Below are 27,438 nucleotides of genomic sequence, written 5' to 3'. Positions count from 1 at the left end.
CCGGTTGTTCACCCGTCCGTCCGTCCACCATGGATATCTACCATCACTGTCTGACACTAGCACCCGTTCGAGAAGAGTGAAGAGTGATCGCTCGTGATATCTTCGTGGATATCAGAATTTGTTTGTGGGGAGGCTTGTCGGAGTGATGGCGCTTGAGAGGATATCCAACTTGTCCTGGCTATCACTCCATTTTTGCATGATGTTATGAAATTTTTTTTTTAGCAATGTCTTGTTTTTTATTTCACTTCTTGTACGCCACGAGCGCCACGACGCATCACCAATGGAAAAAAGGCATCTCATGGGGGCAATTCTTTCATGGGCGAACAGGGGCGTTTGTGCTAAAACAGCTTTTGTCACATTTTTCGGCAGGACGAGGTATCAGACCTGAACTGAAAAAAGAGGAAAAACTCCTAGAGATCATCTAGGCCTTCGGGAGGCATGTATGCAATAGAGTCATCGGAGGATTTTGAGACGACTGGGTGGTGGGAAATGGCCACACGGATTGAGAGAACGTGGGCAGATCTGTACAGAAGATTCGACGGTCTAAATAAAACGCAGAAAATGACAAGAGGGTTGTAAAACCAAATCTTTGGTTCGAGAGTCTGATTCTTCCATGTTGAATTTTGAATATTAAGTTGTGATTGAATCGTGCTTCACAAGCATGACCGATAAAACATCTTGGCTCGATCTATTGGGCCGTTGAATGGCTGAATGGATCTCTTGTGCAAGGTATTCACGTTCCAGTAGCGGCCTCTTGGCTGGAGTAGATCCCACTTCACATGATATTTGTGTAATTAAGTGCCGTCCGTCACTGTTATCTCTCTCATAGGCCTTGTATGGAATTTGTACCTCGTAGATTATGGATCACGAATTGCTGGGGGAACCATTCGGGACCATTCCAGCTGACAAGGCTGGGCACCTCAGGGGGCGTGAATTGTGAGAGCATCAAGGCTGACTCATAATTTCATGAAATTATCAACGATTTTTGATATCGAATGTCCCATTTCCCCCTCCTACCTTGTGGTTGTCCGAAGCCTCGAAAGATCACACCCGTCCTGCCCGACCTCGAGTAGCTCACGTCCATCTCCGCCCTATCGTAGATCAACGTTCAAGAGAAGTCAAACACGTGGGCGTCGCAAGCTCGCCCATTGCAAAGCTTTCTCCATATCAGCACCAGCACCAGCACCAGCACCTCCTTTCAACACAATGCATCGGGATATTCTTGCCGGCATCTTCACTTTTGTTATGCACATTTCTTTGTGCTAAAGATCGGGGCTTGTATACTCTTTCCCGAGCAATCCTCACCAGCTGAAGAATTTGTGACCGGGACTGATTGGCCTGTTATCGAGACTCACGGACCAATGGTTTCTTGTTCGACTCTCACGTGTGTGCTACTTCGTGTCAAGCCACTCTTTTGTAAAAGAGGGAACCAACACTCTACGGGTTTGAACGGTGAGTGAAGCTTCATGGGAAAGCTTTTTTCAAGCCCACTTGGGCCGAGCAATGCTTCGAGCTCGTTGCTTCTGGCACCCATAATGGAGTTCTCGTGCTCGATGCTATATTAACCTCTCTCCCTTCGCCTCGCTCGAGTCAACTGGTGAGTGAGTATTTGTTTTTGCCAGCTACTGTCATTGCTTGTCGTTTTACAGGCCAGAGCCATGGCTGTCCTCAGGACTCTGTTCTCCACGCTCGTTGCAGCGACGGGGGTTCTCGCGGCTTCACGGCCCTACTCGTCTGCCTACCTCGCGAAACAGTTCCCCCAGACGTTCACGGACTCGTACAACATCCTCAAACATGTGGGTGCCATCGGTCCGTACTCTGACCGCGCGGGCTACGGCATCGACCCCAACCCGCCGCAAGGCTGTGCCGTCGACCAGGTCATCATGCTCATGCGCCACGGCGAGCGGTACCCGGACACCACGACGTACGGGAGAATCAAAGCCGTTCTCGATAAGCTGGATGCCGCCGGCGTTTCCCAGTGGTCCGGGGACCTGGCCTTTCTGGACGATTGGACCTTCTACATCGACGAGCCGGGCTTTTTGGAGCAGGAGACCTTCTCCGGTCCGTACTCGGGTCTGCTGCACGCCCTGAGACAAGGCACCGAGTACCGCGCCCGCTACGGCCACCTGTGGGACGGGGAGTCCGTGGTGCCCATCTTCGCGGGCGACTATGAGCGCGTCATCGAGACGGCCAGGTACTTTGGCATGGGTTTCTTCGGGTACAACTACTCGACCAACGCGGCCATCAACATCATATCCGAGAACGCCACACGCGGCGCAGACAGCCTGACGCCCAGCTGCCCGGCCGATAAGAGCTTGCTGGCGTGCTTCTACGCGCAGAGGACTTTGCCCCAGTTCAACGTGGCGGCGGCGCGGTTGAATGCGCAGAATCCAGGGCTCAATCTGAATTCTTCCGACGTGGTGCCCTTGATGAGTGAGATTGTTCCTCCTCCTTGTTCCCCAATCCCCCCTCTCCCCTTACCAGCAGGCAGAAGAAGAAAGGCAGAATCACCAACTAACCAAACCCCTGCTGCCGGACCCTCCGGACGATAGGCATCGCCACATATGAGCTCCAGGCTCGATCCTATTCACCCTGGGTGGACGCCTTCACACTCGACGAATGGATCGCGTTCGGATACGTTCAGGACTTGACTTATTACTATTGCTCTGGGTACGTCTGAAAATCTGGGGGGAGAGAATGATACGTCTGTGGTTGTCGTCTATACTCGAACACGATGTCCCCTCAGGGCACCGCTCCCCTCTACCAAATGACTATCCAGCCCTGACCCCGTTTTTTTTTTCTAGTCCCGGAAACCCATACTCAATCGCGATCGGCCAGGTGTTTGCGAATGCGTCGCTCGCACTTCTCGAGGCTGGGCCAAGTCACGGTACCATGTGGTGGAACTTGTGAGTACCGTACCACCATACATATAGACCCCCTCGCTTCGCGAACGTCCTTTGATGTTTGTCTTTGTGTCTGTGTATGTGAGAGAGAGAGAGAGAGAGAGAGAGAGAGAGAGAGAGAGGGCTCAAAGGCTGACGCTGTCACCACTCCTTTTGTTTGTTTGTTAGCGCCCACGACGCCAACATCACGCCCGTCGTGGCGGCGCTGGGCCTCGACGTGCCCTCGTCGCCCCTCCCCAACGACACCGTCCCCTCCCCAACCCCTACCGAAGTCACCGACATCGTCCCCATGGGCGGGCACCTCGTGCTAGAACGGCTCTCGTGCAACGCGACCGCCGCCCCGACCTCTCAGGGGATCTACGTCCGCGCACTGATCAACGAGGCCGTCGTGCCCTGGCCCAAGTGCCAATCTGGCCCGGGCTTCTCGTGCCCGCTGCCCGACTACGCCGACATGGTCGCCCGCGCGCCCAACTTCGTGCAGTCCTGCAACATCTCCGCGCTGGGGTATGCCGAGCACCTCGACTTTTGGTGGCGGTACAACACCTCCACCGAGTGGAACTTTCAGCACGGCAGTATTCCCTGGCAGCAGACTTATACGCATGTCAATGGATGATGGTGCTCGTAGGCACGGTCAGAAACCTCAGCAGTGCCTGGCTGTTGAGGGGGAGAGTTGGCTTGGGTTAGGTTGGGATGGAGGGAGGAAGGCTTTTCACGGTGGTATTCTCTCGATTTCGCCCGTAGATGCTCAGCCAGCGACAAGCTGAATAGACCGTAATCATATAGTTAGATATAACTATGTCATTGTAGCTATAAGGTACATTGTACATGCCCTAACGCACTCGGACCATGGAATGAATTAAACAGAACCACCAAATCAATTGTTTTTTTTCCCTCTTGGTTGACAAGAGACCAATATAAGAAAAAAAAAAAACCACCACCACCACCACCACCACGGACCGATACATATTACATATTAGATATTATGTATTCACCACCCCGGAGCCTGACCGCCCTCGGTAAATTTCCCTGTCACATACTCGTCAATACCTACATGCCAGCCATGGACCAGGGTAATATGATATAACCCCTTGTCGAGTTCGTGTTCGGTACAGTATCTAAGATAGATATCTAGATAGCTAACTGCACGTAACGCGCGCGGGACGGTTTATCCTTGTGGAATATATCATCGCAGAGAGGACAGCTGCAGAGAAAAACGAACTTAGATGCTGGGGAGGGACACGACAGGACGGGACCGGACAAGAAAGGAGGTTGCTTGCTGGATTCCTCGTGTGTGAACAGGGACGGGGACGGGGACAGGGACGCAGAGGATCTGTATCACGTACGGAACATGTAATTATTGTCACTCTCCCCTTTTTGCAAAATGCTTAGATGTGCAAAGTGTATGTCCTCTTCTCTGACGATAGGCCCGTCCTGTCCTGCCGATAAAATATCAACATTGCTCGATTCTCTCGATGTGCAGCAAGTAAGCGCTAGACAGGAAATTCACAATCCACCATATCATGTATGTAACGTAGGTCAGTGTTTGTCTTTTCTCTTCACCATGCCCCGTGGCCATGACCGACATATCTCTCCCTCTCGATAAGGAACGATCGACTCGGAACGGAACCAGTCGTTCGTTCGTTCCTTCGTTCGTTCTCCCGCGACCATACCACGATCAAGGCTTCGCCGTTGAACTCCTCCACGCCCGTTCAAAGATCCCCTTTATCCTCCCGGCCTCGTCGGACTTGCCTATCCGCTGCTCCAAAAACCTTTGTAAATCATCCCAAAACTCCTTTGACTCTAATACACTCGTCCCCGACGTCAGTACAACTTCCATGGGCGTGCCTTGTGCATCTTCTCTTTTGACTCCCGTCTGCGCAGCACCTGTCCCTGCCGCTGCCTCCAGTGCATCCGTTATGGTCTCGTGTAGCGATGCTGTGATGTGACTCTGAGGCGGGTCGGGAGCGCCGCCCATGATCATGACACCAATCTCCACATCGGACCCTGCAGTCAACCCGGACCCTTCCAGCGCCTCTGCAACGGTTCGTTTACTCGGTGGTATGGGCTTCTTGTTCAAGAGTAACTTGATCTTATCCAGATTCACCACGCTGGGCCCTCCTAGGTACGTTTGGATACGTTCCTTGAGAACTTGGATTGTCGCCGTCGTGGGCGGCGTCGACGGAATCACCAGGGTCATGTTGGGATTGCGCGCAGATTTGAGGATCAGGGTGATGGTGGGTGTCGGGGGTTGGGAGCCAGGCGGTGGTTCGGGGACAGCGACTGATTTAGGCGGCGGCGGGTGTGGTGGTGTTGAGAGCTTGGGCAGGGTATACTGCTCGTAAACAAAAATATCTTTGTTAGCACGGTCCAGGAACAACGTCATCCTCCAACAGGCGATCTGTATTCGTTCGTCCTCATTCATCGCCCGCCCACCCGCCCGCCTTCTCGTGGCCGGGTCACACTTGTACGTACGCCCCCAGCCGTGACAACAGAAAATGGCGTGCGCAAGACTTACCGGCAACCGCATTTGAAACGTCGTCGGATCAAAGACATGGTCGGGCTGGTATTTGTTCGGCTTGTTGTCCAGCGATGTCAGAAACTGCTTCGCGAATTGGAGGTCGCCCATGTTGCCTGCTCGTGCTTGTCGCTCTTCCTCCAGACGGCGCAGGGCGTGTTGCAGAGCAAATGCTGCCAGATTGAATGGTAATGGAACCGTGAGCAAGAATGGACCTGGCTAGACCGCGAGGGGTAGAAAAGCTGAGAGAATGTACGAGTAGCCGCAGGTGGGAGTAGCGCATCTGAAGTCCGACTGAACAGTGGCGCTGACATCACCGCACGAGGCTGCACAAGGCTGAGACCTCCAAATTGCACAGTTTAATACAAGACGATTTCAACGGGTATTACATTCGCAGAGAAGATGAAGTACTGCATTAATTCTCTATGCTAGACATATCAGGTATGTAGGCTCAAGTGGTATCATCGCCAGAAATCATCATAAATTCCTTCACATCATGAATGCTAAAAGTACCAAACCATATTCCCGACTCCGACTCTAGAAGACAGGCACAATATTCTCATTATTTCCATCAGTTCCCTCCACATACCAAGCGTGATGTACAGTCTTCAGACTGCCGAGTCTCTTCAGACTGGTCGTGCGGCTGACACTGCCCATCCTGGAGACCCCCTGTCTTAAACTCTTGAACCGCGTGATCGGGGGTTTGTTTTCCCCGTTGTTCACGGACAAGTGCTGCCCTTCGAGTTCCACTGCCTTGGAGCGCGGAACCACGTCAATGTGGTCGGGAACGCCGGCCTGAAACTCGCTGTCCACTTGCGTCACATTGATCTGAGGCTTGGCTCCTTCTTTCAGACTGTCCTGGCTGTAGATCGAGGCTCGATCCCGAAGGTCAACCATCTCGAAGGCGTCTTCCTCGTCCTTACCACCGACAAACGAAAACGGAGTCTGAGGACGATCTGTCGGGTCGGTGCCCGTGGAAAGCTTGGTGTAGTGGGCGTCTCGCTCGCTGCCGGGTCCTTGCATGGCGGTACTGATCATGTTAATCAAGGTGCCTGCGCTCTGTTCCCCACTCTGGCGTGCGAGTTGCTGACTTGGAAGTGGGGCGGCTGCTGATGATGCGGCTGTCTTGTCTTTCTTGCTAAGACGTCGAGACAGCGATCGTGCGAGAGAAGAGTTGCGGAACAACTTGAACTCGGTCTTGTGGGCTTTAGCCACAAGGGGGGAGTCGTCTCGGTAAGTCGAAAGGTGGGAGTTGGATGCCCTGTACGTCGACGCCGACGGAGGGATGACGTCAATTCTGGGATAGGCCAGGTTGTTTCCGGGGGCATTGGGTTGAATCGAAAGACGAGGCCTCATTGCAGGGTGATTTGCCATAGGCACGGGTGCGGTTGCAGGACCCAATCCATTGGAACGGAGCTGGTCAGGCGAATCATGTGCCATGCCAGGCCGCTTGTATCTTCCACACTTTGTGCAGCACCGCGAGTGTGTCGACGACCCTGGTGAGCTTGAAGGGCCTGCTGTGCTTTCCGAGAGCCTGGATGAGTTGTGAGACAGCTGTCCCTCAGAAACAGTCCGGGCGTGCGCGGCGGGAATGGGCGCCGGGGTGACAGTCGGAGGGGTTGATGTTGCTGCGTGGGACCTGCGTTTTCCGCACTGATTGCAGCCGTGCCCGCGTCCATTGCTTTGACCATTTGGGTTGCCGCATCTCCCACACCTGGGTGAGGTAGACGGAGCATTTGGAGCCTCCGTGGGGTTGACAGGATCAGACGCTTGACGCCTGTACACTGGTGGAAGTGCGCCATCGTGCATGTCCTTCGCGACCTTGACGACCTTTGGTTTTTCCTTCTCCGCCGCAGAATTGGATCCGGGGTATGGCTTTCCATCGAGTCGGCGCAGATCGACTGATCTTTGCTGGTCGCCGTGAGGTCTCTGTGGCTTGGGAGCCTGGATGGTCGCTTGGGAGGAGTGCTCAATAGGACTGGCCTCGGCGATCGGCGAGACTGGAGAGAAAGGTGATGTTTGTAGCGTGGCGGTCGCAGCTGGCCCAGGTCTGAAGTTGGGGGAGAATGGGTTCGTGTCAGGTAGAGGATCATTGTAGGAGCTTGGTAACACGGCCGTGCTGACACTCACGGGCGGCTGCGCGTCTTGTGGCAGATTCTCATAGGGGACAGCCATCTGGAGAGAGCCAGCAGAGCCTTGCGTGGTTGTCGGTTTGCCTGGGTAGGCGGGGGGAGGTGACTTTCTTAATTTGGTCATGGTGTCAACTGGCGCTTACAACTTCACAGAGGAGGAACAGAAATTATAAGGATCAGATATGTAGAACAAAAGTCCCAAGTAATAGAGACAGAAAAAAAAGACAAGGCGGGAGAGTTATGGCGGTGTATCAGAGTGAATGACCGTCAGATGCAGGATACTAGCGAAGACACCAGAGGAGATCGACAACGTCAAGATTCCCCGATGACAGACGGGTTGAGAACGAACGGAAATGCAGGAGCAGGCGCAGAGCTGCTTTGCAGAGGAGGACAAAGTGAGAAAAAAAAATTACAGCAAGAGTGGAAGTCTTGTTGAACGAGAATGGAGATGATGTTGGGTCAAGGGTGGACGACAGGCAGATATGAGTGCCAGATGGAGTGCAGATGGACACCAGAATGGACGCCGATGGCTGATGGTGGTGATGGTTCCAAGGTTGGCTGCAGACCGGGTGTCTTGGTATTGCTTTGTTTGTGAAGCGAGCTATACTGCGAGAAGACGCCCATGACCTAAATCGCCTAAATCACCTAAGAATCACCTAAAAAATCAGTCCCTCTAGGCTATGCGTGAGCACCGAGCAAGGTTTTGGGCAGGGTAGGGCAGGACAAGGGCTAGAATCAAGGTAGTTGGACGGTGGCAGCCCGGCACAGCTCAGGTTTTGGACTAAAAATGACTTTGTAGGAATCAGGAATCAGGAGCCTAAAAGCCCAGGAGCCCAGAATCAAGGACCTGGGAAGCTACTTGGCTACCTAACGTCTTAACCCCAGGCCAGGCCAGGCCATCATGGCTTCTAAAACCGGCAGTCCGTCATACCACATTCCATTCTCCAAGGCGGATGTTGTTGATGGTAACAACACCTATTGAGTTTTAACAGTCAAAGTTGAGAGAGGGATGCAGTGTCCATCTGGGTGGTGAGTCTTGTGTGACGTCAAAGTGAGAGAAGAGGTACCTGGATTGAGCCGAAAATCACCACCAATTTTCAGGTACCCTGCATTCACCTTCAGATCTGCACAGCATTTGAATACTTGGAAAAAGGAACAGGAAAGTGCCACCCACCCCTGCTAAATTGTGCCTGGGTGCCTGGGGCCCGAGGTACGATGCCTATCCAATCGCCAGTGGCTGCGCCACCCACGCCCACCGCCTCCCCCTCCCAAAAAAAGGGGGAGGAACCCGTCGCAATTCTCCATGCGGTTTAGCCTCGCAGTGTGGCTTATCCGTTACTATGTTAGGCACCGTCGTTGTGACCACGAGAAACATGGCTTGTCTAGTTGCTCGCCACGAGATTGGAGTACTCGTAACAGCATTGCCTTGATATCTAAGATATTCACCCCTCGGCCCAATCAAGCACTCGTGTTTCCCACGCGTACTCGTATCTGTGGAGCTTGGCTGGATGGGATGGCATGTGAGAACAACCACATACCAGTGCTATGAGGAATGAACAAAGCACCACGTGTGATATCGACCCTTATCATTGTTTCGAGGGAATCGATCCTGGTATAGGAAAACCATCAAAGGATGTCGTCACTTCAGTCCGGCCGGGTCAGCAAGATCATGCTGTGGTTTGGACGGATTCTCCCGTCACCGTCTTCATGCCTAACTCACTCACAGGCAGGATCCGTACAACCCGGTGCACCACTTTTGGCCTGCAAACCCCGAGCTGACCGCCCTCGCAAGAGCATGATAGGCTACGGTTGTTCCCCAAATATATCCAAGGAATGGGAAAATATTATTTCCACCACAGGAAGAAGGAGGGACGTCGCGTGACCCCAAGATACGCTGCCACCCTCTTCCGCTCTCGGATCAATGGCACTGACTGTAGCAGCGAGATCGGTTGCACAAAAGCCCGCAGGAACAAGAATACTGCACCCTCGTCCATCACCACAGGATGGACAGACGCAAGCATCCTGCATCCCACTCCCCTGTCAGCTTTTGTTGCAGGATATATGTGGATGAGTCGGTCCAAGAGTGTGTATAAATAACAACGGCAACGGGATGCCCGCCACAATTGGCCGTTGGTACCATCGCGACTTGTCTGGGGTTTGACAGCCAGGTTGAAAATGTGGGATCTCCTGTTACTCAGAGCCGTAGTTCACCTCAGAACTCGTCCAACCTTCCTGAGAGTTTCAAGGCGTATGCTTTTGGATCCAAGGCCCCAACAGCGGAAAACCCCGTTTTCGATGTCTCATTGTCGAGATCAAAGCTGGGCAAGCCTACAAGTGGGAAGGTCGTAGGTGAGCAAAACCTGTGAAACACTCGTATATTTTCAGCCTTGCAAACCGAGTCCTGTGCGACATTCATGCGTGCCTGCGATGTTTCCCGATCTCTCGGATACGAGGACCGTGTATTCTCAGGCGCCTATCATCGGGCCTTCCGTTGGATTGGTGCATATGCAAGGACCCGAGACCACTTGCTAGTTGAAGCATTATTGATCGCATTCCAATGTCGCCATCCGCGCGACCGAAGACCTGGAAGCCCGAGTGACAGGCACATTCCTGAGCCACAGTCCAACGGGGTGTTTCTGACACATCAACGGCTGGGAGGGAAGTGACAACCGTGAAATACCGTGCTGTCTTGGTTGCTCGTCGCAATGCAGGTAGGTATTCACCCGACATCGTCCTCACAGGCCGTAGTGATCGTTATGCAAAGCCGTACACTGCTGCGTCCTTCAGGATTGAATATGGTAATCGATCCAATCAATCCCTAAGGCCCTCTCTGGTATAAGGTACTTGCTTACCAGAGGAGCATCATGAGATAGAAAGCTGGGAAAAGACACTGGAAATATCTTGGCCCCTTTGCCGAGGGCGGACAAGGCTTTGTATAGCATCACGACAATCGACAATCAAGGCGATGCATACTTCGGGCTGACGTACCAGGGAGGAATAACCTCCTCGTTACCCGAGAGACAGAATAGGGATGTGCACATATTTCACGGCCGATAAGGCTTTATGACATATTGTACCAAATAGTTTTGCTGACAATGGAAGTGCCGAGTGAGACAACGCTTGGCGTGGTCTATTCGCAACCGTTGAATAAGCGCTTGTTGATATGAGTATTCGGCTACTGCAAATCATTCGGGACTGCTGGATCAAGGGGGCGGCAGATCAGCCGGAGTAACAAGGCATGTGCGGGAAGATTCGTCGTGTGCGTGGGTAATAATGCACAAGTACTGTAGGATCGAGGGAGGGGGAATCTAGATTTCAGTATCAGGCTGGGGTCTTTGGGAAATACATGATCTCTGACATTGCAAGCTAAATCTCGAAATAGAAACGAATTCGATATTTTGAAAAGGAATCATTTCTATTGCGGCAATAATGTCTCTCGCCGTCCATCCTGCAGGAGCGGACTTTGATGATGCGTACTCGGTAGTCAGAGACCCGTCGAGCGAGCCTGTTACCGGAGAGAGGCAACATGGTGTCAAAACTTTGGAAACTGAAACTGAAATGTTCAGCAAAAGCCTCGCACAGATAGCGGGGATGGGCGGGCATTACTCATCGAGCCTCGACAAGTCCGTTAAGCGGGTCGATAGATTGGAAAAAAGACGTTGTTCCTTCTAGCGAGGATCCCGGATAAGCAACTCATTGTGGATGGATTCGACCCAAGAGCTACAAGAGACGACAACGGTTTTTGTTTGTATGTCAATAGTCGCGCCCGCTGCTCTGAATCAGACCTCGCCATCCCGGATCCGACTGGTCTGGCGTTTTTACATTGTTCTACCTACAAGAAGAGAAAGGGGAAGATAATGAATCGATAAAAAGGGGGAAGCCACTGCACCTGTGGCGCGTTCATGGGTTCACCACCTATTACTGATCGGTTAGCCCCGTATGATAGCGTGCCATACCCCCCTGGCTATTGTCGGGTGAGGCGCTGGACGGTGCGGAAAGCTGGCGAAACTCGTGGTGAATCCACGGCCCACAGGGCGCTCATGGACACATCGCTTCAGGCTGAGGATGAACGGAACTTAGCGCGCTCGTTGTGGGCAAAGCAGTCGTGGGTCTCCATGTACCTAAGGTATATGTGCGAGGACTATGAGACAAGATCTCTGTCCAAACGAGGTGTGGCATACGAGTACTCGTACAGTAGCGGTACTCCGTAGATGGAGTTGCCAAAGTGCTCCTGAGCCTCATTGACGCCTATCGCAGTAGTATCGCCACTAGCTCCTCGATCCGGCAACGGCACGCCGAAAAAGGGGGGCAATTCGATCCTCCTGGACGTGGGCATCGAGAAAAGGAGAAAGAAGGGGGCTTTGATCCACCATTCAAGTTCGGTTGGAGGAAACAAAGAGATTGTTGCTGCAGTACAGGCATTATACAGGGCGCCAGGTAATTGTTCACTCACATTTGTTGGTAAGACAAATACGAATAGCAACCTCTGATACCATATCGACGTGGTTCAGTCGCGTGTAGTGGCTCGTAGTTGCTATCTTGCACGAAACCCCTATCTCTCTGACTTGATTATTCCTGTTAGTTAGTCGGTACGGCCACAGGGTCCCTGATTAGACATGCACTTGCAGATCCGATCCCCTGACGCCACAGATGTGGCAGGAACTTTTCCCGTAGCGAGTTTGGTAGGGGAATGACCATCCGTCTGACGTTGATTAATGCGGAGCAGGACCTGCTGAGCCGTGGATGGGACAAACTGTTGTGTGGATGTCCTACCAGCCTTCACGGCCGGATGGAAGCCGAGATGGAAATTCTTTCACCAACACACCAGACAGATGGTGTCACTTCGTTGCGGGAGGAGGGGGAGTGTAAGCGGGTCCCCGATCCTGATGCTGAGGGGCCCAGAGGACCCCACAAGGCTTGGAGGGAGCTTGGCGGCAGGAAAGGGATAGCGCCAGGGCCTGACACCAAATATAGAGTCAGCACACAAGGCTCGCTAGACCTCGCAAGGTGTGGCGTCACGCCAAACGGAAGTTAGCTGGAACAAACGTGAGGCATGTTTGAAGCATCCTGGTCCAACCCCTGTCCCCTCAGGACCCATGGCCGGGATCCCCTTCCCCTATCACCCACATCCGAGCAGACCTCGTCCACCGCTCATTTGTCCCAAACTCCGCCATCCACAGCCCACGCCGCCGGTAAAATTGCCTGGGACACTTGGTGTATGAGCTGGGGGTCCGCCTCGCTTCAGAATGCCAGACAAATCATTGCCTCAGCAGGAACGCCGCAGTAGGAAACGACATGTTTTGTCAGCCTTTAGTCCTTGGAGCGACTGGACTCGCACGTACTCGGTACTCGTAGGAGAATACTGGTTCATGATGCACTGGCACACTTTTATTGTAGGATTCGGATTTTGCGCGCGGATGTCCTGCACTCATGCCAATTTCAACATTGATCCCCTTCCTCTCTGAATCTCCGGACAAGAGTGATGATGAATAGAGTCCACCACAGGTCACTATGGTATCATGGGCGCGTCCAGACCAATACCGGTACCTCGAACTTCATTGATGAATTGTGACTGAGATGATCCCAAGCGAGCCTGAACGTCATGCAGTCATCATTTGGGAAGAGGCGGCGGATCCCAGGTTTGGATGTGATTGTTTATGTCCTCCAATCTCTTTGCCGCCACCTGGGTAACTTTGTTCAGCCTCAGCCCGTTGAACAGGGGGGTTCGAGATACGGAGACCAAGACCATGCTTGTACTCGTATGTTGATACCTGTCATTGTCTGATGGGCGGTGTCTTTACATCTTGTATAGGGCCCGTTAAAAGGGCCACCCATTGATACAGCCAATCCGCTAGCGGCAGCCTTCCCCCCCTTGCCGCGGGCGAGGCGGTTTTGTGATACACTCGCAGATAGATATACGCCCGGCATTTTAGACTCGACCGACACAAATATCACGAATCTGCGGGATGCAACGTAGGATTATTGTTGAAGGCATGAGAAAGGTGTTCCTCACAGCGGAGGACAGGTTCGTTTCTGCAGTGTTGCTGAACTTTTGGTTGCCCAGGGCAGAAACCTAGATTGATAGGCTGCGCTTCATTCAGTAGTCCGGGCAAGCAGGAACGATGGTAGGGCGAACCAATACGACGTCGAGATATTTTAGAGAGGACATCCGAATAGGGCTAGCGTCCGTGCTACATTGCCCGTAGCCAAGAACCGGAAGAGGAACAAAGGCCAATCACCAGGCAGTATTTAGAACCAAAACCCAAATCCTCCGTAAAATGTAATGGCAGAGAAATCTTGATCTCCAGCCCCCCTTTTGCTCATTTTGCTCAATGCAGCTCGTCAACAAGCAAAACAAAAGACACAAACCCCCTAGTAAAATCGAGCAAATTATTACATTTGCCGCTAATCAAAAAGCTTTGGCAGACCGTTGCTGTGTTACTCGGTAGACTGGTGCGGCTGAGGCTTTGGCGAAGCACGATAAGTGATGACTGCGTTGATCAGGCCGTCGGCCCTCGTACACTACACCATGGGCGGGGACGGGATGGAGGGCTACGAAGTAGTGGAGGCCTTGAGAGAGAGAGGGATGGGCTGGCATCTCGCGACGGTGAGAACACAGAGTGTATGGGGGTGTAAGATTACAGCCCCCCGGTTCAGCCCAGGACATGTCTCATCTGGGTCCAGGCCGTGGTGATTGCCGTATTCGGGCGCCGAAAAAAACAAGCGCAGTTTGACTAGTGGGCGTACACTAGATACACTAGGGGCGTAGTAAAGACCGTCAATACAACCCAGTGGAGCCCCCCGTGCCAATTCCGAATCGCCAATACATGACCGCAACGACTCGAGGAGAACAGCCTCTCCAGATTTGGACTGCCCTCGCCATGCTCGTGAATTTCCCTGCGCGCAGATCGCAGTGCATGCTTTGACTCCCCTAGTATGACCCTCACCACGACCCACCAGGGGGGCGCTGTTGTCAAATTCACTTTGACCACTCCCTTACTCAAGTGCCCTGGTATTGGCCGTTCAGTCTATTTTCACTCAGCTCCCAACTCCTTTATATCATAGCTGATCCCCCCCATCTTTCCCGTTCCTCTACCTCTAAGCAACGCTCGTTGAAGCTCGTCGACACCCTTTCACGCCCATCATGGAGGAGGTCTACGTCTTCGGCGACCAAACAGCCGACTGCAGGGCGTTCTTCACCAAGGTCTTCTCGAGGAAGGACGATGTCATCCTACAGAGTTTCCTCGAGAGAGCTGGTGAAGCCGTCAGAGTCGAGAACCGAGCCCGATCCCATCCTTCAAAAGCAGTTCCTAATTTCTCTACCATTCAAGAATTAGTCGATCGTTACTACCGAGGCGAAGCCAAAGACGCCGCCGTTGAGAGCGCTCTCGTTTGTATTTCGCAGTTCACTCATTTCTTTGGGTATGGCCACCATTTCAGACTTGGGATTCACCCCTGAGACCCAGCTAACGTGAATTTCACCAGTGCTTTCGAAGAGAGAACACCATCATACATTCCCAATAATGTCGACGCGCGGTTGGTTGGTCTATGTACCGGTTTAATTGCCGCCGCCTCGGTCGCCTCTTCAGATTCTCTTACAGCTTTGTTACCCCTGGCTGTCGAAGCCGTTCGAATTGCGTTCCGAGCAGGTGCTCATGTGGGCAGAGTAGCAGAGCAAATCGATTTTGACTCCAAACCTCAATCATGGTCAACCATTGTAGCTGCGGACGAGAAGTCGGCCCAGGCTGCACTGGATGCGTTTCACAAAGAGAAGGGCACATCACCAACAAACAAATTGTGGATCAGTGCCTCTTCGGCCACGTCAGTCACCATCAGCGGACCTCCATCGACCAAAGCCTCGCTTTTCGAAGATTCAGAGTTCTTCCGCACCCACAAAAACGCCCCTGTGTCCATCTACGCGCCATACCATGCTTCCCACCTTCACTCACAGGCAGACATCGAGAAGATCCTCCGTCCCCAGACAAAGGCTATTTTCGGGAACACAACAGTCAGATATCCAGTGTGCTCCAGTGTCACTGGCAAGCCCTTCCAGGCACAGAACGGTTTCGAATTACTGCAGAGTGCCCTGAAAGAGATCGTGATTGAGCCCTTGAGATGGGACAAGGTTCTGAAATACTGTGCATCGGCCAAGGCAGAGGAGGCTAAAGTGTTCGCGGTTGGTCCTACCAATCTCGCCAGCAGCGTCGTCTCCGCCCTCAAAGCCAATACTGCAAAGGTCACTCTCGAAGACCAGTCACACTGGTCGACGGTCCCTCCTGCGGGAACACAGCACTCCAAGAAAGAAGCCGACATCGCAATTGTCGGTTACGCTGGCCGCTTCCCTGATGCCGCAGACAGCGAGCACTTCTGGGAACTCCTCGAGAAAGGTCTCGATGTGCACAGACCAGTTCCTCCTGACAGGTTCCCGGTAGAATCTCACACTGACCCAACCTCCAAGAAGAAGAACACTTCTCACACACCGTTCGGAAACTTCATTGAGAAGCCTGGTCTATTCGACGCCAGATTCTTTAACATGTCACCTCGCGAAGCAGCACAGACCGATCCTATGCAGAGACTGATGCTTGCCACTGGCTACGAGGCCATGGAAATGGCAGGTATTGTCCCAGGACGAACCCCCTCCACCAAGCACGACAGAATTGGTACATTCTATGGCCAAACGTCCGACGATTGGCGTGAGGTCAACGCCGCACAGGATATTGACACGTACTTCATCTCCGGTGGTGTGCGAGCCTTCGGTCCTGGGCGTATCAATTATTTCTTCAAATTTTCAGGCCCTAGCTTTTCGGTCGACACTGCATGCTCGTCCAGCTTTGCTGCGATGAACGTCGCCATCACGTCCCTGCGAGCCAACGAATGCGACACTGCGTTCACTGGTGGTGCCAATGTGCTTACCAATTCTGATATTTTCTCTGGCTTGAGCAGAGGTCACTTCTTGTCGAAGACCGGGTCATGCAAGACCTGGGATAACGATGCTGATGGATACTGCCGTGGTGACGGTGTTTGCACCATCATCTTGAAGAGACTCACAGATGCTGTTGCCGACCGGGATCCTATCCTTGGTGTCATCCGCGGCATTGGTACCAACCACTCGGCAGAAGCCGTTTCCATCACGCATCCTTGTGCGGAGAACCAAGTCTACTTGTTCGACAAGGTGCTCAAGGAATGCAATGTGCCCTGCAACGATGTCAACTACGTCGAAATGCACGGGACGGGCACCCAAGCGGGTGATGGTATCGAAATGGAGTCTGTCTCTACTGTCTTTGCTCCACGACAGAACCGCAGAAGACCGGACCAGCCTCTCTATGTCGGCGCTGTCAAGTCCAACATCGGTCACGGAGAAGCCGTCTCTGGCGTGTCCGCCCTGATCAAAGTCATTTTGATGTTGCAGAAGAGCAAGATCCCGCCACACACCGGTATCAAGAAGCAAATCAACAAGAACTTTGCGCCCGACTTGAAGGAGCGTGGTGTAAACATCGCCTTCAAGACAACCCCCTTCCCCAGACCTGCTGGTGGCAAGCGAACCGTGTTCATCAACAACTTTAGTGCAGCTGGTGGTAACACGGCACTGCTGCTCCAAGACGGTCCTGAGGTGCCTGCAGAGCCTACTTCAGACCCTCGATCTACCCAGGTGGTGACTGTCTCCGCCAAATCACTGGCAGCGTTCAAGAAAACAGTGGCCAAGTACGAGGAATATCTGAACAAGAACCCCAACGTTGGCCTTGCTGATTTGGCATACACCACGACCGCACGTCGAGCCCACTACAACTACAGAGCGGCCTTCCCGGTGCAATCTATCGCGCAACTGCAGGCGGCCTTGAAGGCCACTCAAGATCAGACGCACAACCCGATTCCTCTGGCCTCGCCTCAGATCGCTATGGCTTTCACCGGCCAGGGCTCTCAGTACACCGGTATGGGTCAGAAACTATTCGAGACCTCCAAGCAGTTCCGCGGAGATATCGAAGAATTCAACGAAATTGCTCTTCGCCAGGGTCTGCCCTCGATCATGCCTCTGATTGACGGATCGACTGAGGTGCAGCATCTGCCACCCACAGTAGTACAACTCGGAATGTGCTGTATCCAAATGGCTCTCACCCGTCTCTGGGCCACATGGGGTGTCACTCCCAGCGTTGTGATTGGTCACTCATTGGGTGAATATGCCGCCCTGCAAGCTGCCGGTGTTTTGTCTGTCGCCGACACCATCTACCTGGTCGGCAAGCGAGCCCAGCTCCTCGAGCAAAAGTGCACCGCTGGCACTCATGCTATGCTTGCTGTCCGCTCTCCGGTGGCGGGTCTGCAGGATGTCGTTGCCAACAGCCAAGGCAAGATTGAGATTGCTTGCATTAACGGTGTCTCCGATACTGTGCTCTCTGGCACCATGGGCGACATTGATGCCGTTGCTCAAAAACTGGCTGATGCTGGCCAGAAATGCACCAAGCTTAAGTTGCCATTTGCATTCCACTCGTCTCAAGTCGACCCCATCTTGGCGGACTTTGAGAAGCTGGCATCGTCAGTCAAGTACCACGCACCTCGTGTTCCGGTCATCTCACCTCTTTTGAGCGACATTGTCAACGTCGGCGGTGTTTTCGACGCCTTCTACCTGAGCAGACACTGCCGCAAGACCGTCGACTTTGTTGGTGGTCTCTCTGCCGGCATGTCGACTGCCACGATCAGTGATACCTCCCTCTGGCTCGAGGTTGGTGGACACCCTCTGTGCGCAAGCATGATAAAGTCGTGTTTGTCTGCCCCAACTCTACCGACCATGCGCCGTGATGAGGATCCTTGGAAGATCATCTCTACATCCATGGCTGGTCTGTACACAGCTGGAAAGGCCCTGAATTGGGATGCCTTCCACAAGGAGAACGAATCCCTCCGCGTCCTGAACGACATGCCAACCTACGGTTATGACGAAAAGAATTATTGGCTCCAGTATACCGGAGATTGGCTGTTGTACAAGGGTGATTATCCCAAGAGTGTGGCTCCTGCTGTCGCAGCTCCCGTATCCAGCGGACCAGCGAAGGCAAGGAAATACCTCTCCACTGCTGTGCAAGGAATCGTCTCCGAGGAGATCAAGGGCAAAGTTGCCACAATTATCGCCGAATCCGACTTTGCTCACCCCAAGCTTTTCCCTGTCATCGCCGGTCACTTGGTCAATGGTAGTGGTCTCTGCCCCTCGACCTTGTACGCCGATATGGCCTACACCTTGTGCAACTACGGTGTCAACCTCATCAAGCCAGGTGAGAAAGTTGACATCAACATTGGAACCATGGACAACCCTGCTCCTTTGCTGCTCAAGAACATCAACGAGCCTGAAAGCCAGATCGTGCGCATGACCATGAAGATTGACCTCGACGCCAGGAAGGCTGACTTCACCGTTACCACCAACAATGGCAAGAAGGATGTTGTCCACGCCAAGTGCGTGCTTCGCTTCGAAGACGCCGCCGCTTGGAAGGACGAGTGGAACAAGGTCTCTTACCTTGTTCAATCCCGGATTGACATGCTCAAGCACAAGATGGAGAACGGGGAGGCCGACAAGGTCAGCCGATCCATGGCGTACAAACTCTTCGGAGCTTTGGTCGACTACTCTGATGTCTTCCAAGGCATGCAGAGCGTCATCTTTGACGGTCCCGAGTTTGAGGCAACCAGCAACATCAAGTTCCGTGCTGGTCCCAATGACGGAGACTTCTACTTCAGCCCCTACTTCATCGACAGCGCTTGCCATCTGTCTGGCTTTACCGTCAACGCCACTGTTAACCGCATGGAAGAATGTTACATCTCTCACGGCTGGGGCAGCCTCCGATTCCTCGCTCCCCTTGAGCAAGACAAGCAATACTTTGCCTACGTCAAGATGCAACCTGTTGCCGGAAGCAAGATGCGCGCTGGTGATGTCTACGTGTTCAACTCGAACAAGGAAGTTGTGGGTGTCGCTGGGGCTGTCCGTTTCCAGTGTATCCCGCGCAAGTTGATGGATGTCATGATGCCCAAGCCCAAGGCCGCAGGTGGTGCTAAGGCTGCTGCTCCTGCCCCTGCCAAAGAATCTCGCGCTGTCAAGGCTCCTACACCTGTCGAGTCTGTTGCCCCGGCTCACATCGAGTTGCCTGCCCCCAAGGTGAAGGCCAAGAAGCCCGCCAAAACCCCCAAGGTGAAGGCTCCTGCTCCTCCCAAGTCTGCGCCCTCCGGCAGCCTCGTCGCTCGGGCTTTCGACATCATCGCCAAAGAGATCGATGTTGACCAGTCTGAACTCAACGATGATATCCAATGGGCCGACATGGGTGTCGACAGTTTGATGTCCTTGACCATCTCTGGCAAGTTCCGAGAAGACCTTGACCTCGAGGTTGACAACACCCTCTTCACTGACCATGCCTCGGTCGGTGCACTCCGCAAGCACCTCAGCGGCATGTCGTTGCCAGAAGCGGCCAACGCGGGTGACGCCAGCTCGGTGGAATCGACTGATTCTGGTTCGGAAAGCGATGACGAGACTGTCGAGTCTGGAATCACGACTCCAGACACAGAAGACTTCCCGGCCAAACATCAAGACCAGGCCAAGTCTGCTGCCGTGGAGGCTGTGGCCCAACCACCATCGTCTGGTGAGGACATGATCGAAACCATCCGCCAGGTTATTGCCCAGGAAATGGAGATGGATCTGGCCGAGATTACCGAGACGACCGATCTCAGCAACCTGGGAATGGACTCTTTGATGGCACTTACCGTCCTCGGCAAACTCCGCGAGGATTATGACATTGATCTCGATCCTACCATCCTTGCTGACAACCCATCGCTCGGACATTTGCGCAAGGCTCTGGGCCTCGAAAAGCAAAAGGTTGCACCTCCCACAGCTCAAAAGCATGAGGTCCGGACCAGTGTCGTCGTTGCACCCGCTGCTCCTCCTGTTGAGGTCGTTGTCCAGATGCCTCCGGCCACGTCGGTGTTGCTTCAGGGTAACCCCAAGACAGCCACCAAGAACCTCTTCTTGTTTCCCGACGGATCGGGCTCTGCCACTTCTTACGTGTCAATCCCCGCCATTGATAGCAAGAACTTGGCTGTCTATGGTCTCAACTGCCCGTTCATGAAGGATCCCACCAGCTATACTTGCGGCATTGAAGGTGTCTCCAAGCTTTACCTTGAGGAGGTGATGCGCCGACAGCCCATGGGTCCATACATCCTGGGTGGCTGGTCTGCTGGTGGTGTGGTCGCCTATGAGGTCACACGCCAGCTCAGCGACTTGCAGAAGATGCATCCTGACCGCAACTACACGGTCGAGAAGTTGATCTTGATCGACTCGCCCTGCCCCATCAGACTCGAGCCTCTGCCCGCTCGCCTGCACCACTTCTTTGATGAGATCGGGCTTTTGGGAACCGGTACTGGCAAGACCCCCAACTGGCTGTTGCCTCACTTCGAGTACAGCATCAAGGCTCTGACCGCTTACCGCCCGGAGTTGAAGTCGACGCACGACTTCAAGGCACCTCCCACGTTGCTCATCTGGGCGACTGACGGTGTGTGTGGCAAGCCTGGAGACCCACGTCCTCCTCCACAGGCTGATGACCCCAAGAGCATGAAGTGGCTTTTGGAGAACCGAACCGACTTTGGCCCCAACGGCTGGGACAAGCTTTTGGGCGTTGATGTGTGTAAGATGGTGACGGTTGTTGGCAACCACTTTACGATGATGAAACCTCCAGTGGTAAGTGATTATTTCTACCGATGCTTCGTTCCAGACTGCTAATTCGTTGTTTAGGCCAAGGGCGTTGGCCAATTCATCCGCGAGGCTCTTTTGTCTTAGGGTGACCTTTGACATGCTCATTGTCACGACACGACTCGAAAAATTTACTTTCAACAGCTTCTCACGCAAGACAGATACCTGATAGACAGCTGGGGTGGGACTTAATTGCTGGATAGACTTTTCTTTCTTTGCCTGGGCTTCTTGCACTCTTGTTTGCAAAACCGTACATATTCTGGGGATGGGTCTTGACAACAACAACAACAATGCAGCGTTGATCACGTTGGTTTTGCTGAGCATTTTCAGATGAGTTGGGGAATCGATCAGGGGCCTGCTTATGGAACTGTTCACTATGCAGATTGTGCTTGGAAACTGTCAGGAGGGGCGTTGCTGGCAGGGTATGGGACAGGGTGACGGGCGATTGCGACAGGGCTGATTTCGAAGCGATTGTTATTTTTCCTATTCACCTAGTTCACGCTCATGGGCTATTGTTACACCCGTGTCCAATGTCATTCTTAGTTTTTCCAATCTCCTGTGCTGTTCCAACTACCGAGTATACGAGACTGACTTGATCCGCTAGATATTGAGGAGTATGTGGAACTTCTGCGTTCTAGAGATTCGAAGGGCCAGGTCGGGCTGCTATTCCGCAGACTATGGTATTCTTGGTCCTTGTAACGAGTACCAAGTATTCGGTATAGTACATCTCATCCACAGCGAGCACAAGCACGGGTCCGCAGGCACGTGTTAGTCTGTGTGTTTTGACTGTCGAAGTCGATGACGGCGGTTGGTCGGTTGCCTGGCACCACCCACGTAATGGTTATGGGGATGTGGATCGGATCGGATCGTGAAGATTTGTCTCATGACGGCAGGGAAGGGAGAGAGGGAGGATTCATTATTCGCATGGCTGGGATGGATCGCAGAATGCAGACATGTGAGTGAGTGGGTGAGAGAGTACAAACTAAAAATAGCACCACGACCAAGTCACGACAAGTGAGCTGCTCCTTTGTCTCCATTTCGTTGTTCATTTATTGATGGATTAAATGAAACGTCCTTTCAGCCAGCCAGCCAGCCATGCATGTCATGCCATGTTATCCCGTCCGTCGTGTTTCCCTCCCTTGCTTGCTTGCTTGATCCATCCCTCACCCACCTGTTGAACTAGTGTATGTATGAAGCTAAGTACGTCCTCGGTATTGTACCCATCGACATGTTCATGTGTATGTGCGTGTATGTGCTCGTACGAGTAGATACATCCACACCAATAGTTAAGGGGAGCCTAGGTATGTAATAATGCATGGGACTGAGCGGCGGATGCGAGGAGCAACAATCTGAGACATGCATATGCATACTTTGACGAGTAGTTTGTGGAATTTGGCCACAGATCGACAGACATTATTTTAGGCTCCTACGAGTATGTACCCATGTACCCATGTATCGAGCAGTTACTCCTATGTCCCTGGGTCCTTGGTCCTTGATCCTTGGAAGGGATATGCTGTAAATAGTAAACAAGATGTGTTGGTTCCTGGTATCTTGGTATTGGGACAAACATACCCACCCGCTCACATGGCGCGGTGCCGCTGCCGTCCATTCGGATTCGGACTCGGGCTCGGGCTGGGGTTGACGGACACGGCACGTATGTATGTAGGAGTATCGACGTGTGTGGAGGACGACGAAGAAGGGAGCGTATGTTTACGGGTAGTCTGCGTGCCGAGTTACTCATACAGAACCGAGCAGATCAAACAGCATATCCATGACGTATGTACGTGAGTGAGTGGGTGGGTGCCGCAGCACCTTTTGATTAATTACCTATTATGTACCCGACTTGCAAACTGCGGAAATGAACAACCATCCTACAACCTCCAACTAACGACGAACCATGAACCATCCCCACACACACTTACAAACACAAACACATGCATACAAGACACAAATGGATATGTCCAGGACACTAGGATACATGATTCCATTGATCATCACCTGCACAGTACATACAGTACTCCGTATCAGTATGTACTTGGGACGTGGTAACGTGGTACTCCGGGACTCGGCACGTATGTAACGTACGGGTAGATCCTCTCTAATAGCAACAAACACTACCACCAACAACAATGAATGCGATGAACAACAAACACCTGAATACGGATACGAACTCGTCCCTCATATTATATCCACATCATGTCCATCTCCAGACTCCATACTCCTACCTAGCTCACGTCCTCATCCACATCTACATTAGGTACTCCGGACTGGGCATCGTACGGTTAAATCCCCACACCACAGACTTAGATTGTACTTTTACTCCCCTCCCCTGCCCGTCAAGTGCGTCCTACAAGCATCCCGTCCGTCAAACATCGATCGATCGATCACGCTGCCAGCCGCCACGGGCATGTGGAGTACGAGGAGAATCTGTGGAGCAAGAGGAGGAGGAGGATGATATCAACGACAGTGACAATGAAATGACGAACCCCGGAGTCTCAGCACGGGAAGATTCCCACTGGTCTTTTAGGCCTGGTTCCTATCTGTGTCTCTGCCCCACAGGATACAATGGTATACAAACACGCGTACGAGTACGAGTACGAGTACACGTGGACCTTGTTGGCACTCATTTGTACCTTTGTCCCGAGTACAGGTACATACATACGTTAGGGACCTAGTACTTGGATGCAGATCGGAGACAGAGACACTAAGAGACGTTGCGCGCAAGATATTACTCTGCGGAAACAAGAACTAACCAGAGTGCAGTGTTCAGTTGTATCCAGTACATTACATCGCCATCATTATCAACATCGTTATAACCATAACCGTCATCATCATAACATACGCTCTGGTATACCTCGATCCTTCTGTCAAATGTCTTGCCAACAACCTGTCGCAACTCTGAACCCGCTCGCACACAGTTCGGCTACGACGGCTCTCCAGCGGAACCAACTCAACTGATGCGTGCCATTCGAGTATACCCTGTCACGACTGATATAGCAACGACTAGGTAGTACAGACTGTCCTTGGTAGGGAGTGGTATGCTGCCCTTGGTTTCGCATATTCTGGGCATTTCAAAACCGGGGCTCGTCCATTCGCAGATCGTCGTCGAGAGTGCCCCTACCCATCAGCTGGACCGCGGCTGTGTCGTGGACGCCCTCACATGTATCTTGCGGTTCACAGCACGCATGGCTGTATAGCTGTATGGACAGTGCTCAATCAGACAGACCACCATGTCATTGGGACTCTGCCATCTTGTCCTCCCTCATCTGCACCTCCTCGGCGGCATGATTCGTGGGGCCAATGCTGTGGTCTTTGACCCTGGCCGAGTCGGGATAAGCTGATGCCAATTGTTGTTCACGGCATATTGGGAAGTGACGATGCTGTGGACATCACATCTCACAAAGCTCGCAGATCAAAGTCGGCACAGACTTGAAGAGGTTTGTCTTGGGCGACGACCGGCTGAGCCATGCTCTGTGCGCTTTGCAACACCGCACGCTTGTGTTTCTGACTGATACGCTGCGTTTGTCTCTCTCTCACCCAAACAGAAAGCCATATTCAGCACTGGACGGGTAGACCTCTGTCCAAGGCACCCATTCCCTGTCGCCTTCGTCGTCGAATTTGCAAGCGCCGACCGCATCGTTCTTTGCCCAAACACTCCTCATAAACTCCAACCCGGACCCAAAAATCCAGATCCCCGTCTTCTGTTTCCACCGCTCAGAGTACTCGATGGCCACTTTTCTCAAAGCCCACTCTGCACTTGACATTTCGCAACCGGCCAGGACAATGGGCATCAGGCACTGTTTCTGAAAGCTGCTGTCCGCCGGAATCTCGGCGACCATGGTGAGGATCTGAATGGCCACGGTACGCGGTTCAAAGTCCCCCTGGGGGCCGCTTTCATGGCTCGTGAACAGGTCAACTTCGTCCCAATAGTCTGCTACTGCCAAATTGTAGATCCGAAATGGCTCAAACACACGAGCAATGTATAACAAAAGGCCCAACCTCCAGATTTCCGACATCAGAGCCTGGTATTTCCCCTGCTTCGCACTGACTTCGCTCCCCAGGATGTTCCTGCGGATAGCTTCAAGTGCGTATGGGTCTGCAGAGTCAAGATCTGCAGCGGCGACGGCAAGGCCGTACATGTCCAGAAACATGCCGTCGGGAAGACCGTTGAGACCCAGTATGCTCCATTCGTCGTCGTCCTGCCATGCCATGAGTGCCTCGATATAAGTCCTGGGAAAAGTAGGACCACGCCGCGAGATCAAGGCGGCGTTGACGTCGTACCAAATCAACATGGCAATTTGACTCCGAAGGTTTGGTCGTGATTCGGCCAGTCGAATGCCGCCGTGAGACTCGAGAATCCGGTACGCGCCGCGCAGGTGGATGTTCCAATTGGCAATTCCCGTCTCGGCGTAATCGAGGCCGATGAGGAGAAGCACCGTACTGAGACCGCACTCGAACGAAAGATCATTGAGGTGCGACGCGAAGATGGACAAGGCCTGAGACTTGAGGCGCAAGATCGTGGCACTCTCGGGCTTTCGGTCGAAGTGGGCTTGTTGACGTTTTGCAAGCGCCGCTGCGGCGTAGCGCACCGAAGGAAATTCGTCGTGGATTGAGGGTAAGCAAGCTCGCCAGGGGTTAATTTTCACCGGGAATGTCAGCGTGGTGTTGGCGAAGCAGGAATGGAAAAATGACAAGGCATATTCGATCCCACCCGGGTGGCAGTTCACTTGGGGGAAGAGAACGAGGTCGAGCTGATGGCTAGTGTCAACCACAGGAGGCGTGTTCGCGCCGCTCAGGACCGACCATGTCGAAGACGGAGACGCCGACGACGACACAGACTCGGGGCCCTGGGAAAAGGCCGTCGAGGTTGGAATGCTGATCTCGCTCGATCTCGAGTTGTTCCTCGACCTCCGCCGTGTGCGTGTTTGTGTGAGGGACTGATCGACAAAGGTGTAGGTCGAGGGCCGAGGTAGTGGCGCTGACGACTTCTCCGCTTGAGCCTCTCTGGCAGCACCACTCTCGAGTGGATGTTCCTTGGGCCGCCGTTTGCCAACCTTCAACGTGCCTCTTTCCCAATTGAGTTGCTGCACGTAGCCGGCGCAGATGACGCCGTCGGCGAGACAGGCGCTGCAGCGAGGCCGTCGCCGGTCACAGGAACGGCCGAGCGAGGAGCACGTGTGGCAGTCGGACTTGGCCCAACCCAACGAGTTGGTTCTCTTCCCCGTCAAATTATTCAAGCGCGTCGCCGTGGTCGAGCAAGTGGTGACTGACATGATTTTATTTCCTGGTTAAAAAAACAAAACACAAGTTTCAAAGGTCTTTGGGCGGAAGAGGGTTGTGACGAGGAGCGAGGGAGGCAGGAGGGAGTAGAAAGAAAGTAATGGAGTCGTAAAGGGTATCTACGGCGGTAGGCGTAGTTGGGTAGGTAATTAGTGCGGAGTGAGTGGTTGATACGAAAGTCCGGAGGGCGTTGATAAGGGACAGCCCCGCACCCAGAGATTAAGATCCAGGCCAGAAACCCCCTATCAGGCAACGGGGGCCAATCAGACGGTCGGTTGAGATATCGATTCATGAGCCGTGTCATGTGACTGATATATGACTCGCCTCAGCTTCCAATTTCCACCCTGATATTCACATGCACTCACTTCCTTCTTTTCATTTTTTATCATGTGAAGATCCATAGAGCCTGATTGGACGCAACGACGGCCTCGACGCCCTCGTCAACAGAGGTCTTTTATTCCTCGCTGGTGCTGGCCTGACATTTTCTCTCACCTGAGCCTCTCACAGAGACGAGAGACGCGTTTCATGACCGGCTGCGCGATCACATCGCGAAGCTTTCGTCAAGTCTTCCAGCGGCGCTGAGAAGCGAAACGTCCATTATGTTAGTAGCATCGACCATAGGCACTGCAGATAACCCCACGCAGATTGGATCGTGTCCGGTCATCCTTGTGGTGTCCCAGGAACACGAGATTCAAGTCAAGAGAAGCCATTGCCCTCTGGGCCCAGAGGGCAATGACACTTTGTCTGAAGTGAGAAACGAGCAAAAGGACAGTTTGCTTTATATACCTAGGTGGAGGAGGTGATGTGGAGTTTTGGCCACTGCATGCAACGCTAGACCTTGGCCCACGTGCGGGTAGGTAACACAACTCTTGTTCCATCCATCCATCCCATCCCCATCCA

General features: G+C 53.1%; 5 protein-coding genes across 5 annotated transcripts; 2 read left to right on the top strand and 3 right to left on the bottom strand.

The window, feature by feature from the left end:
- Positions 1 to 1,658: 1,658 nt before the first annotated feature.
- AYO21_03019 (hypothetical protein) lies at positions 1,659 to 3,516 on the top strand (the record flags this gene model as incomplete). The annotated part of the gene is made up of 4 exons (XM_022652994.1): positions 1,659 to 2,433; positions 2,553 to 2,670; positions 2,805 to 2,906; positions 3,072 to 3,516. The coding sequence occupies 4 exons, from the start codon at positions 1,659 to 1,661 to the stop codon at positions 3,514 to 3,516; spliced, it is 1,440 nt and encodes a 479-aa protein (XP_022514688.1).
- Positions 3,517 to 4,578: 1,062 nt separating this feature from the next.
- AYO21_03018 (hypothetical protein) lies at positions 4,579 to 5,529 on the bottom strand (the record flags this gene model as incomplete). The annotated part of the gene is made up of 2 exons (XM_022652993.1): positions 4,579 to 5,301; positions 5,419 to 5,529. The coding sequence occupies 2 exons, from the start codon at positions 5,527 to 5,529 to the stop codon at positions 4,579 to 4,581; spliced, it is 834 nt and encodes a 277-aa protein (XP_022514687.1).
- A 426-nt stretch (positions 5,530 to 5,955) lies between these two features.
- On the bottom strand, positions 5,956 to 7,674 carry AYO21_03017 (hypothetical protein; the record flags this gene model as incomplete). The annotated part of the gene is made up of 1 exon (XM_022652992.1): positions 5,956 to 7,674. The coding sequence occupies one exon, from the start codon at positions 7,672 to 7,674 to the stop codon at positions 5,956 to 5,958; it is 1,719 nt and encodes a 572-aa protein (XP_022514686.1).
- Positions 7,675 to 14,694: 7,020 nt separating this feature from the next.
- AYO21_03016 (hypothetical protein) lies at positions 14,695 to 21,345 on the top strand (the record flags this gene model as incomplete). The annotated part of the gene is made up of 3 exons (XM_022652991.1): positions 14,695 to 14,972; positions 15,036 to 21,246; positions 21,301 to 21,345. 3 exons carry the CDS (start codon positions 14,695 to 14,697, stop codon positions 21,343 to 21,345), a joined length of 6,534 nt encoding a protein of 2,177 aa, XP_022514685.1.
- A 3,446-nt stretch (positions 21,346 to 24,791) lies between these two features.
- Positions 24,792 to 26,531, bottom strand: AYO21_03015 (hypothetical protein; the record flags this gene model as incomplete). The annotated part of the gene is made up of 1 exon (XM_022652990.1): positions 24,792 to 26,531. One exon carries the CDS (start codon positions 26,529 to 26,531, stop codon positions 24,792 to 24,794), a length of 1,740 nt encoding a protein of 579 aa, XP_022514684.1.
- Positions 26,532 to 27,438: the final 907 nt, after the last annotated feature.

This window comes from Fonsecaea monophora (assembly GCF_001642475.1).
Source record: "Fonsecaea monophora strain CBS 269.37 chromosome Unknown Scaff14, whole genome shotgun sequence".
NCBI lineage: Eukaryota > Fungi > Ascomycota > Eurotiomycetes > Chaetothyriales > Herpotrichiellaceae > Fonsecaea > Fonsecaea monophora.
The sequence above is the reverse complement of the archived record's forward strand: the minus strand, read 5'-3'. Positions and strand labels throughout refer to the sequence as shown.